Here is a 13,728-nt window from a genome sequence, read left to right on the forward strand (position 1 = left end):
ATTCTCACCCATGGCCTGCCCCTGATCAGATTGAGAAGAGGAAAGCTGAGTTTAGGACACCTGGATTACCTCCTTTCTCCTGTAATTGCTGTCCCATATGTCCTTCATGGAGTTCTCTGGGGGTGCAGGTACCCCACTCTTGGCTCTGTCCACATCATGACCAGCTGCCACTTCCTAGGGAATCCTCTGCATCACGTAGCCTGCATGAATTCCGTAATCTTAGGGTGGAGTCCTTTTAGTCACTTCCATGTTCCTTTAAAGACAAGATCAGAAACTCCCTTTCTTAGTGATTTTACAAAATGGATATGCAGAAAAGTTCTGAGGTCTTCTATGGGTGCTCTGGATTGAATTGTGTCTCCCATGACATTCATCCATTGCAGCCCTAATCCTTAATGTGGCAGCATTTGGAGATGAGACCTCTGGGAGATCACTAGGGTAAGATGAAGTCATGAGGGAGGGACCTAGTAGAAGCCATTTTCATTTTTCAAGTGAAAAATGTACCACTAATATCCTAAATAATTGTTAATATTTAATAAGCTCTGACTATGTGAGAGGCTCAGACATATCTCTGAGACTCTTCATGTCCTAATTCCTGTTACCCTGTGACTTGGATTCTACTATTGTGCCCATTTTACAGATGAGGACTGTGAGCCCTAAGAGCTGCAACTTGCCCAGAACATGCAAAGCAGTTAAGAGCAGTGCTTCACTGATTGGCAGTGGGGAAAAGAAAGAGACCTGGCATGCTAGACCCCTACCCTCACCTTCCCTTGCTTCTGCACATTTTTTAAAAAATCCAAGGTTTTCAAAGAGCATGATTTAAAACCCCTAGAGTAAGTGAGAAGAGTGGGATCTGGTCAAATAGGGGTTGCACTTGGCTAATCCTCTTGGGATCCTTTGAATCATTTATCCTGGAGCTGCGCCCACATCCTTAACTTTGTGCTTTCCCCACACACCTCAAGGATACAAGTAGGCAATGTTCTTGTGTGGCTGCTTGATGCACACATTTGAGTGCCCACACACACAAGTGCACACATGCACATACATGTGCACACACACAAATACATCTTCTTGCATTAAATGCTAAGGCTTTCATCAAAGTCATAAACTTCAAAGGCTTGGAACTTGAACAAAAGCTTTCCCTGCCTCTTAATGAGCTCCATATGCCTCAGAGAAGACAAACTTGTTCTCTCAGAGATAATTATCCCTGTGGTTATGGGGGCATAAAGTCACAGATAATCCTACCAAGCCAATTATCAAATGCATCTTGCTATAGAAAAATTTGTAGCATATGGCCCAACTCCCTCAGTAACATCACTTTGTTTAATATTTTCTGCTTGTATTTTCCCCCAAACATCAAACATCAAGCTTGAAAGGCTAGTGGGTCACACAAATGAAGTGCCCACTTCATACCAGCCAGCCAGCCATCTTTCTCACTCCTCTGACTTCCTGTAACCTCCAACATCCCTACTAATACCCACACCCACTTCATCTGCTACTACTCATCACTCCCCAGCACTCAGCCTCCTCCCAGGTGAAGGCAGTGGGTGAGCTCATGGCCAGCCATCAGGGAATGTTACAACCCTGGCATATATCATAGGAAATAGCCCCTTTCCCAGGAAAGCAAGAAGTCCAAGGATAGATTCTTCCTTGTATGGCTGCTTTTATTGTGAGATATATTACTCATTTGCTTATATTTGGGGATGATCATTTAATCCTGATACAATCAAACTTGCTGTTGGAAATTAAGTAGGGGCTGTAGGAATGCCCTTCATGCTGCCTTCTGAGTAGTGCACTGACTGAGAAGCTCAGGAGCTGACATCAGCAGGCAAAGCAGCTTAAGAACTTGACTGTTCTGCAAAAGCAGCCTCAGTTCAGGGCAGGGCAGCCTGAGACTGACCTAAACAAGCCTGGAGAAAATGTCAGTACATGACATGAGAACATCAACCCAAAGAGACCCAGCAGCTCTCCACACAACCCAGTCGTTTGGCTGCTGAAGCGTTTGGTGGGCTTCACACTGCAGATGAGGCCCCAGATCTTACACACAGATCGCTCTTCACTTTATGGCCACATAGAAACCTGACAGCTCTAAGAAAGCTAGTTCCACAGACTGACCTTGTAAACAATAACCAGGCTGTTTCTTAGATTTCAATTAAGTCAATCACAGTTCTGTTCTAAACAATACCTTCCTCCCTGAACTTAAGCTCCAGCCCAGCCCAGGACCAAACCCTGCATGAAACTTGATGATTCACACAAAACTGAGCAAAGAAGTGGGTCATACATGGAATCCAGAATAGCTTTTTGTGATCAAGTAAGAAAAAGAGGGCCTGGGTCCCTGGTTCCCAGAGCAAATCTACCTATTGAGAAGACCTTCTCCTTGAAGCAAAAGTGACTGAGAAATGTTGTATGGAGTTCTAGGCTCCTTGCCCAGCCCTGGCTGATATATATTTTGTGTGAGGTAGCTCACACAAAAATGTTAAAGCAGAAATCTGATTGGGAGTGTTCAAGGAACAGGAAGTAGGCTGGGGTGTCTGGAACATAGTATTGGAGGAATGATGATGTGATGTTTGAAACAAAGGCAGGAAGTGGTCATGTAAGGACTTTGGACTTTTGACATCCAAAGATAGGCTCTCACAGGGTTTTAAGCAGAAAATGATATGCATTGAATTATGACACAAAAATGGTGATGAGTTATGGAGTCACTGAGAAGTCCTCCCTGAGATGATGGTGGCTTGGTGCATCAAGACTTTCAAAATGGAGCTGTACTTGGGACTGGTATTTGGCACTGCCAGTTAAGATGCTGGTTAAGACACCTGCATTCCATATTGGAGTGCCTGATTGCAGGTCCTGACTCAAGTTTCCTGCTAAAGCAGATCCTAGGAGGCAGCAGTGAGGGCTCAAGTACCTGAGTCCCTGCCACCCACATGAGAGGACTGGATTGAGTTGCTGTCTCCTGGCTTTGGCTTGGCCCAGGCTTGGCCATTGCTGGCATTTGGAGAGTGAAGCAGTGGATGGGAGCGTTCTTTCTGTCTAGCTTTCTCTCTGTCTCTATGCCCTTTCAATAAATAATTTAAAATAATAGATCTGAACAACTGGAAGTGCACAAGGAAGGGAGAAATCAACCTGACTCTAGGATTTTGCTCTGAACAATTGAGTTAATTGAGTAATTTTTTTAAAGAGGTGATAAGACCCTGGGAAAAAGATATAGATGAGGAACAAGAATTCTACTTGGGCCACATTAACATTATAGTTCAGTTAAAACAGAAATGGAGATGTTGAATTTATAATGGGATACATAAAGTCCTGGGCAGAGAAGGTGGGATAGGAATGTTCTCTAGCAATAGCATGTCCTGAGACATTCCTGCACTGCAAGATATCTACAGCAGGTCACTCCTGGGCTTCTCTAGTCTCTTTAGTAGCTTCCAGACAAAAAGGTCAAAGACTGAGATAGTGATGACAACAAGGGAAAAGGATAGGATGTAGAGTAGAGGTGTAGGAATTGGACCATCAAGACTCCAGTCCGACTTTTCAACATAGATGTCTAGTTAACAACTGGTTGTCTAACCTTAACTCATTTTTACCATCTGTGACATGGAGGTAGATATAAATGTCAATGAGTGTAACTGCTCAATGAATATTAAGCCAATTTGTTAGTATTACATTATAAGAGTATTTACATTTACAGTGGAGGGATGGCAGTAGATGAGCACATTTTAGGGTTGCAGGGTAGCTCTAGTAAGAGTAAAACAGGGGGCAGGCCCTGTGGTGTAGCATTTACAGCACTGTCATGCCTTATATGTGCTGGTTCGAATACCAGCTGCTCCATTTCCAATCCAGCTCTCTGTTTTGGCCTGGAAAAGCACTGGAAGATGCCCCCAAGTGCTTGGGCCTCTGCACCAATGTGAGAGACCCGAAAGAAGCTCCTGGCTCCTGGCTTTGGACTGGCCCAGCTCCTGCCATCACAGCCACTTGAGGAGTGAACCAGCAGACAGAAGATTTCTCTCTCTCTGCCTCTCCCTCTCTGTAACTCTACCTTTCATGTAAAAATAAATAAATCTTTAAAAGAGAGAGAGCAAGAGTGAGAGCAAGAGAGAGAGGAACAGAAAGAGTTCATGGCCATTCTCAGCCACACGCATTCTAGCAGGGCCACAAGAGTGATACTGACTGAAAGAGATTGGAGAATCCTGTTCTGTATCTTTTCCCTATCGCACCCAACAGGGTAGAAACATTTAAGAGGGTGCTTATCAAACTAGTTTTAACAAAATCTGAAACAATTCAGAGGAAACACGTTATTTTGGGTCTTTTGGCTTTTTTCTACTCTTCAAAGGAAGTAACTGAAATGGCTGGATTCTTTCAGTGTGTAGGTGTGTTTATGGTTTTAATTAACAACTTACTCTGTAGGGCCAATACCAACCTTCCATGAGTCCAGAGTCCTCAGTACCTCACACCTTCAGCCAAGGGGATTCCATACCCAGCTCTGGCTCTCAACACCCCAGAGCAGTGGATCTCCAAGTGGTTACCATGGATCCATGTAGCAGCAGCATGTCCCAAGACCCTTTCAGAGGTCCTGAGAAGTTAAAACTATTTTCATAATATAACAAAATTATTTTTGTTTTTTTTTTTCCACTATGTTGCTATTTGTACTGAGGTCAAAATTAACGATGGGTAAAACTGCTAGAGTCTTAGCATGAGTCAAGTCTCCTGTACTATTTGTCGGCATATTTTTCACTGCCACATTGTCTCATTTTTTAAAAATCCAGTTTCACTTGAGAATGTCCTTGGAGAAGCAGTAAAATTATGAACTGTATTAAATTTCAAGCCATGTACGTACATCTTTAATATTTTCTGAATATTGAAATATGATGGGTGTCATGAGAAAGAACTTGTAATCTTTTTTCATAAAAACCATTTTTAGTGGAAAGAACAGCTGGTAGCAAATCATAGTCCTTAGACTTGGTATTTGGCAGATATTTTTTCAAAAATGGCTGAAGTGAGCCTGTCACTTTAAGGAAAACAACTGACAGTATTTTTTGTCAATAATAAAATTTGAGCTTCTGGATGTAAATGAGAATTTGAAAATGTTCTTTTTACCACCGGGAATTGAGACTCTCCAACACTTAAAAGTCTTTTCTTATGGGATTGGTGGTGATATTAATGAATGTAATTTTTAATATATGTAATGGTTCAACATTTGGAAGATTTGAAGAACTCTTTATTATTATTTTTATTATTATCTTAATAATTTCCAAGTGGTTGGTGCATGATATTACCAGATCACACTTGGGTAAAAGATCCATTCAAAGTATGAACAGAGATTAATGGATATTTAAATTATTTATTTATTTATTTATTTGAAAGGCAGAGGGAGATAGACAGACAGAGATCTCCCATCTCCTGGTTCACTCCCCAAACGTGTGCAACAGCTGGGGCTAGGCCAGCCCAAAGCCAGGAGCTGAGAATTCAACCCATATGAGTGGCAAGGACCCAAGTACCTGAACTATCACCTGCTGCCTTGCCGGGTACACACCAGCAGGAAGCTGAAACTGAGAGCAGTGCCAGGAGTTAGACTCGGGCACTTCAATATGGGACACAGCCAGGCCAAACGCCTGTAACAGTATGAAAAATTCATCGAGATGGTCTCAAATTCCACATTGCGTCTAATTTTTAGAAAACTATCAGTCAAAGAATGTATACAATTTTATTAGCCACCCATTTAAATGTTTCCTCCTTTCTCAACTGTAGATCTGTGTGAAGCTGGATAATCATAGCCTTCAAAACAACATTTTGCCAGATTGAATCCAGATGCAGGTGTGCTTCTTCAAGGCCCAACGTGAAAGAGATTTGCCAAGCCATTTTGTTAATGCCACTCTTCTCTCCACTCTTTATCTAGGCAAGTAAGGTAAGTTTTTCATAAAAATATTTATGTTAACAAGTAACAGAGCTGTATTCCTATTTTTTAAGCTACATATATATGAAATACAAGTAAACATTTAAAACTTTTTCTGTATCAATTTTAAACACAGGGAACATTCATATACATGAGAATAAAAAATTCATGGAAATGAGATTAAAAGTTTATTTTGTGAAAAATTATTTTTAAATCCTTGGATTGTTCTTTCATCATACACATTTTCCATGAATCACACCCTTTGTATATCCCACATAGACACAAGTTGGTTGGTGTCCGCAGTAATTCCTAAGTAGTTAAACAGCTCCCAAGATTTAAAAAAATAGATATTCTGTAGGGAAAGAAGTTAGTGTATGGGGCAAGAGGCTGCATGAAAGAGAAACATCCCTTTGCCACGGTTTCCCAACTGGTAAATTGCAACAGTTTGGCCCATCACAAGACACTGTTCTGTGAGTCATAGTGTATTAAGTAAGGCTTTTAAAAATCCTTACTTACGTGCTTTTTTGAAAAACGTATGTAGACAATGGTTGGAGATTTGAGCCACAAAGCCATGATCCAAACACTGGCAGTTACTTGTTGACTTCTATCTAGTTGTAGGTATGAGAAATGTCTGTATTCCTGTCTGGTCTTAAGCCCTTGTCCTTCATAGGCTATCTCAGTCATAGGTTGTCCAGGGATGCCAAGCCTGGCTCCCCAGGAGACTGTGGTGATCACCCGCCTTGTATCATTTCATGGACACACCTCTCTGGCAGCCAGTGTAGGGGAAGAAAGAAATGCTTAGTAGTCTTTTTTCCCACTACATTGCTGTGCTGGCAGCCAAATGGAGGGAAAACAATTGGCTATTAATTATCTGCTTTTCTATACATAATCATAACTGTGCTCACAGTAGTTTCAGATCCTAGCTGGCCATATTACCAGGATCTCTGCATACTTGTTAACTTCAGAGAAAGGGGAAAAATAGTGGGGGTTCAGTAAACTATAGAGCATATTTTATTGAGCGTGGTTTTTGAATCATTTTTTTATTTATCCTAATATTAAAAATAAGACATAGTTAAAACAAAATACTTTAATGCACAAAGATATTATAAGAAAATTAAAAGCATTGATGATTGTATTGCCCAAAGTATTCTCTATTAAGAGTTTAGCCCATGATTATCCAGGTGCTTCTTCTATGAAAATATACAAATAAATACATGTATAAAATGTTATATAATACATTTATACATAATGTAAAATATTAATAAACAAAATCATACAGTTTTATACCCTGATTTTTAAAAATTCATGATGAACACTCTTCTATCTCTATGTCCTCATTTATAGGCTGCATATTATTTCATATCATGGATGAAAGATATTTATATTATTCAAATTGGATAAGACTGGAACTCATGCAAGTGGTTAAATTCCAAAGTCATGGGTTGATGGTGCTAAGGTAGAGACCTGGTCTAGTTATAGTAGGTAGGAAGTGGGTCTAGTGGAATGTCTTATGTCACTGGAGGCATGCCTTTGGAAGATAGCTCTCATAAGAGAATTGATTATAAAGGCTGGGTAGGGCCTAGCCACTCTGCCTTCTGTCTTGCCACATAGTCCTTCCTCTGCACACACTTGACCATTGCCATATTCCAGCCTCACTACATGGGCTGAACTCACGAGAGCTGCCTGATTGCTGGACTGTGAATCTTCAAAATCATAAACCTAATAAGCTTCCTTCCTCCATAAGCACCTGTATTAGGTGCTTAATTGTAAAGATGAAAATGAACTAATAGAGTGTTTATAATCAATCCCCTTTGGTTGGTAATTTAGAACAGAGATACTTTATATTTTTAAAGAAGTTTTGGGATCAGAATTCTAAAGCTTAGGCATCTAGAACCATTGTGCAGTCAAGAATCCCCATTTTTTTTTAAAGATTTATATATTTATTTGAGAGGCAGAGTTACAGACAGAGAGAGGTAGAGATAGAGAGGTTTTCCATCTGCTAGCTCACTCCCCAAATAAACACAATGGCTGGAGCTGGTCTGATCCAAAGCCAAAAGCCATAAGCTTCTTCTGGGTCTCCCACATGAATGCAGGGGCCCAAGCATTAGGGCCATCTTCCATTACTTTTCCAGGCCATAAGCAGAGAGCTGGATTGGAAGAGGAGCAACCCAGACATGAACCAGTGCCATATGGGATGGTGGCACCACAGGTGGAGGTTTAACAGACTATGCCCCCAGCTCCAGCCCCCAAGAATCCCTTTCAGTAGATGATAGAGATTCCCTGTGTCCTAACATTAGCCAAAATAAATCAGTAAAACAAAACAAAGGGAAAAAAACAGTCCTTCATTCCTAGCTAAACATTTTACTAGGTGACCTTGGGAAAGCCACATGTGCAATCTTTGCCCAGTTTTCCCTACTGCAAAAGAGTTATAAAAACCTCTCCAGGGGCTGGCACTGTGGCACAGTGGGTTAAAGCCCTGGCCTGCAGTGCCGGCATCCCATATGGGCACCGGTTCTAGTCCCGGCTGCTCCTCTTCCGATCCAGCTCTCTGCTGTGGCCTGGGAAAGCAGTAGAGGATGGCCCAAGTTATTGCGCCCCTGCATCCACGTGGGAGACCCGGAGGAAACTCCTGGCTCCTGGCTTTGGATTGGCGCAGCTTCGGCCGTTGTGGCCATCTTGGGGGTGAACCAGTGGATGGAAGACTTCTTTCTCTGTCTCTACCTCTGTCTGTAACTCTGTATTTCAAATAAATAAAATAAATCTAAAAAAAAAAAGAACCTCCTCAGAATATTTTATGAGTAATAGAACTACTAGGGGCAAAACCATGCATTTATCCAAAGCCCTATCATGAGCAGAGCTATAAGTTGTGTAGAGGGACAGCTTCAGCCTACCAGCAGAAATAATATCTCAAGGTTATCTTTCAACCAATGTACAATGCTGTAGAAGTACAGAAATAAAACTAATCCTCAGGGACTCCCGGTCTGTACCCCTTCCACCCCATCCCCACATCTGTCAGAATTTGAAGTCGTGAACAAGATGGAAGCAGGAAAGGGTGAGCTCTGGTCACTGAGGTGTCATCCACACAAATGGCTCTCAGGTACCCATCACTGTCTTTTTCTTCCGTGTACCTCCTGTTCCCAGAACCCTTTCCCAAGGCTGCCCGGGGACTCCCTGGCCTGGAGTCCTGCTACTCTGGGATCCATAAGCCTCTCTTCTTCAGGCAAAGATTCAAAGACAGTTCAGGGAATCTTTCAACCCTCCTATTCCTTTTCAGGCAAAACTCCTCTCTTCCTCCTGTCCACACCCTCACTTAGGCTTTGTGGGAACCCCCAGCAGGAAGGAAATTATCTTGCAAGTAGATCCTCCCCTGCAAATAATTTTCTTCCCTACTACAAACCCCTTCCAGGCAAGGAAGTGAAGTTTCTTCTGTCTACTTGAATGGAGAAAGGGGGAAATTCAGAGAGGAAGTGAATTCATCTCTCCAGCTATAATCCTGCCATATTCTTTCCTCACTAATTCTATGTTCATATAAATGCAAGTTCTTTCCCATCCAGGACCCCAGCCCCTAGCCCCGACATACCCAGCAACAAAATGAACGAAAGTTCAGCTCCTCATTTTACTCTGGTTTCTCTTGGAGGCAAAGCAACTTCTGCCTCCAGAGAGGTCAGTTTCACAGACTTCTGGGAGACAAGGAGCTGAGTTCACATGCCTGGTGAACAGCCACGAGTCCTTCCCCTCTGTGTCTCCTATCGGAGATGCCCCTGTCTTCAGCTCTGGCTCCAACACCACCCAGGGGGCAGACAAGCCCTTTACTGAAAGCTTCTAGGATGCCCATGGATCAGAGAAAACAATGAAAATTCCTCATAGAGCCCTGAGGTCTCCTCTGCCTCTCCTTCTTCTTTCACCTCCTTCCTTCTCTTCCTTTCTTGCCTCACTGGTCATTTGTCTGTTTCTCTGCCTCGGTATCCCTCTCCTCACCCCAAGGTCACCCTCTCTGCAGAGAGGCCATCTCAGCCAGTGTTGTGCTCTCCATTACCACCTTTTATTTCCTTTATAGTATTTATCAAAAATCTTTAAGGACCTTATTCAAGCTTCTCTGTTAGTTTACTTTCAATGGACTACGAACTTTATGAGGATTGAAGGAGATCTGCCCTGTCCTCTGTTCCCAGCTTCCAGACTAGCACCTGTATACAGTAGGCACTCAATACATACTCATGAATGAGTGAGTGAATGGAATGGAGAAAGTCCTTCTCCCACCTGTTAGGTAGGAATGCAGACATTCACACAGTGTGAAAGAGGCTGGAGAGAAAAACACAAGGAGCATGCCTTGGAAGCAGCCTGGTATTTACACATTAAAAGTCTTGCCCAAGTCTGCTAACCTGGCAGAGGGGTTCCTGCTCCTAGAGATACCCCAGCCCAGAGCCAAGGGAGCTATTCGATCCCATAACACTGCATAATAAAACCTCAGGAGTTCCATAAATTTCACTTTGACCACACATTTGTCCAGTGGTATCCCAAAACAAGAGGGAAGAAGAAGGAGAAACAGTGGGAAAAAGTGGGCCCTATACCCGTATAAACCCCACTTTAAATGCAGCCTGGGCACTCAGTGCCTTGCTGAGTTGCCCACCTGGCCTGTCAGCTGCACCATTTCATTATACTTGGCTAGCTTTCTTACAGCCAATCTGTCTCACATTTGAAATTCTTTTCTTACATGGGACAAGAACCTCTGCTCCAGCAGTCTCTGAGAGCTCATTCATGTCTGTTCTGGAGGTAAGAAAACACTCTGTTTCTACCTGAAGGAATAAGAAACCTTTCTCCTGCTCTGAAAACCTTCTGAGGCTCTGGAAACCAAAAATGGGGAAAAACAACTTCTGCTTCTCATTCTGCAAAAAACCTCAGCTGAAGGGAAGAAAGGATGTGGGCTGGTATTGTTTGAATGAAGACTGGGAGATTGGGGGCAGGTAGAATATTGGAGCATTGAAGGGGAAAGGGAAAATTCAAGGAGTTTTTAATTTCCCTAAACAGCAGGATTGAGAGTATCATCACAGGTGGCTCTTGCTGGCCATGCTTGTGCCACAGTGGAAAGCTGACTGAGTTTCACAGAGAGGGCTTGGCGTCAGCTCAATTAGCAAGCCAGCCTGGCTCCTGCTCCTGGCTTCCTGTCTGAACAGGACCCAACCTTCAGGCAACCACAGGGGCGTGAGTATCTGTGAATGGCAGCCCAATCCTGCAAAGCCACCGGATTGGGAGGACCCTGCTCCTTCTTAAATTTCAGCGATTCAAGCTGGGGCTAGAAAGCCAGGCAGCCAGCACCTCTTGGGATCTCCTCCTGTCCTTTCAGCACCGAGGAGCCCAGCAGAGACCAGCCCAGCCACTCCAGCCACATTACCCACATACCCTGCCAGCATGGTTGACCAGCTGACCGAGGAGCAAGTGGCCACATTCAAAGAGGCTTTCTCCCTCTTTGACAAGGATGGAGATGGCAGCATCACCACCCAGGAGCTGGGCACTGTCATGCGCTCCCTGGGCCAGAACCCCACCGAGGCAGAGCTCCAGGACATGGTGAGAGAGATCAACAGTGGACTTCCCTGCATTCCTGGGCATGATGGACAGGAAGATGAAGGACACGGACAATGAGGAGGAGATCCCGATGCCTTCTGCATGTTTGACAAAGATGGCAATGGCTATGTCAGTGCCGCTGAACTGAGACATGTGATGACCAGGCTCGGGGAAAAGCTGAGTGATGAGAAAGTGGACGAGATGATCAGGTCAGCAAACACAGATGGAGATGGACAGGTGAACTATGAAGAGTTTGTCCGCATGCTGGTGTCCAAATAAGGCCCCATTGCTCAGGGGCCACCTCTCCCTGCAGCAAGAACCTCAGACTCCTGCTTGTTCCTCCTCTCCTCCAGCTTCCTGTTTGCTTCTCAGGCAAAGTCGATTCAGTTCACCATTCTGCATCCCCTCCTTTCTGCTGACCTTCTACCTGCTCCTCCAGGATGATACAGAACATCTTCAAGCCCAGCACACCAGGAAATCCTCCCATCGCCATCGCTCGGGAGTAGAAGCAATACAGGCTTTACTCTGCTGGAGGATGGCCCAAAGGATGGTGAAGGTTGTGTTGAGTCTTCCATCTGCCAGGATGGGCACAGGTGACATCTTTGAGTTCCCTGGGCAGGATTCCTACAGGCACCCAGCACCAGGACCACTGTAGCCCTGGGGTCATTCCCAAGTTCCTGGAGCCCCGAGGACTGAAGACTTTACCTGCTGTCGGATTTGGGAGGGTTGGGAGACATCTTGGACTTGGAGGGAGAGATGTGATGGAGACTTTGACAACTGCAGTAAGACCTCCCGGAAAACACCACTTTCCTTCCACACGGCACTCGCTGGCTCCACTCTGTCTTCACTGAATCACTGTGACTCATCTGCTGAAGCTGGGAGTAAAACCGGGGTCAGTTGTAACATGTTCACATTCATCTGGAAGGAGGGAATGAAAGGGAGCGGGAAGCTGCAGGGGAATAAACAAGACACTTATGTTCTATTTTGCTTCCTTTTTTTTTTTTTCTGGTTCCAACTGGAATGATCTGTGTTAATTCTGGGGTTAAACTGGGCAGCAATCTCCATTGTTATTTTTTTGAAAATGCAATGAATTCCTGTACTGATGGGTATAATAAAAAGAAAGAAGTGTGGACAAGGTAAATGTTGAATATTTACTTTCAATAAAATAAATGCAGCCGGCACCACAGCTCACTAGGCTAATCCTCCACCTTGCGGCGCCGGCACACCGGGTTCTAGTCCCGGTCGGGGCGCCGGATTCTGTCCCGGTTGCCCCTCTGCCAGGCCAGCTCTCTGCTGTGGCCCGGGAGTGCAGTGGAGGATGGCCCAAGTGCTTGGGCCCTGCACCCCATGGGAGACCAGGAGAAGTACCTGGCTCCTGCCATTGGATCAGCGCGGTGTGCCGGCCGCAGCGCAGCGGCCATTGGAGGGTGAACCAACAGAAAAAGGAAGACCTTTCTCTCTGTCTCTCTCTCTCACTGTCCGCTCTGCCTGTCAAATAAATAAACAAATAAATAAATGCTTTGGTAGCAAAGAGTGGCTAAAAATCCACGTGGAGCTCCTGGAAGACCTGCATGGCTACAGTTGAGAAGGAGCTCTGGTGATCGCTTTCGTTCCTACTGGTGGTATGACGTGCCCATGATGGTTGGATGCGTGAGGGCTTGGATGCTAACTGAAGGTCCAGCACACATGGTGCAAAAATTACTCAGAAACTGTTAGTCCTGCTTTAGTACTGGTCATGCCCAAAGGTCAGAGGCCTTGTCAGAGCTCATTTTAGTGCTAAAGGGAAGTCATATTTTGTAAGGTAGACATCAGATTGGGTTTCATCAGAGATGACCAATGCTGGATAAATCTTTTCTCCATGGCACCCCAGCCCCAACCCCTACCATCATACTTCCTCATTTATAAACCAAGGACAAGGGCTCTGGAGCCAGCCAGCCTGGGATTCCAGTCCTCACCTTTCACAACCCTCACACTGTCCTTCCTGGGTGCGGTTACTGTTACTCCCTTCCTCCTCTCACAATGAGGAAGCTGAGACACAGAGAATTTAAGAAACCAGCTCAGTGTCCCACCACTAATGCATACATGGGAAGCTGTGATTCAATTGCAGCTCTACAACACTGCCCCTCATGCAGTGATTATCACAGGGCCTCTCCCCAGAACTGGCCAGAATTAGCGACAATATTCTTAACCTAGCTGGCATGCAGTAGGTGCTTAATAAATGACAGTTACCATTAATACCACCATTAAGGATTCTTTCCAGCCCCTATAAGGCTTGGCAGCACTAA

At 44.3% G+C, this 13,728-nt stretch overlaps 1 protein-coding gene across 1 annotated transcript; it reads left to right on the forward strand.

Annotated features, from left to right (window-relative positions):
- The first annotated feature begins 5,750 nt into the window (after positions 1-5,750).
- Positions 5,751-12,425, forward strand: LOC103345165 (calmodulin-like protein 3). Its single transcript, XM_008248602.4, is given in 4 exon segments — positions 5,751-5,896; positions 10,606-11,457; positions 11,459-11,529; positions 11,532-12,425. Coding segments are annotated over 3 exon segments (429 nt in total). The 5' UTR covers positions 5,751-5,896; positions 10,606-11,290; the 3' UTR covers positions 11,723-12,425.
- The last annotated feature ends 1,303 nt before the right edge of the window (positions 12,426-13,728 follow it).

This window comes from Oryctolagus cuniculus, chromosome 13 (assembly GCF_964237555.1).
Source record: "Oryctolagus cuniculus chromosome 13, mOryCun1.1, whole genome shotgun sequence".
NCBI lineage: Eukaryota > Metazoa > Chordata > Mammalia > Lagomorpha > Leporidae > Oryctolagus > Oryctolagus cuniculus.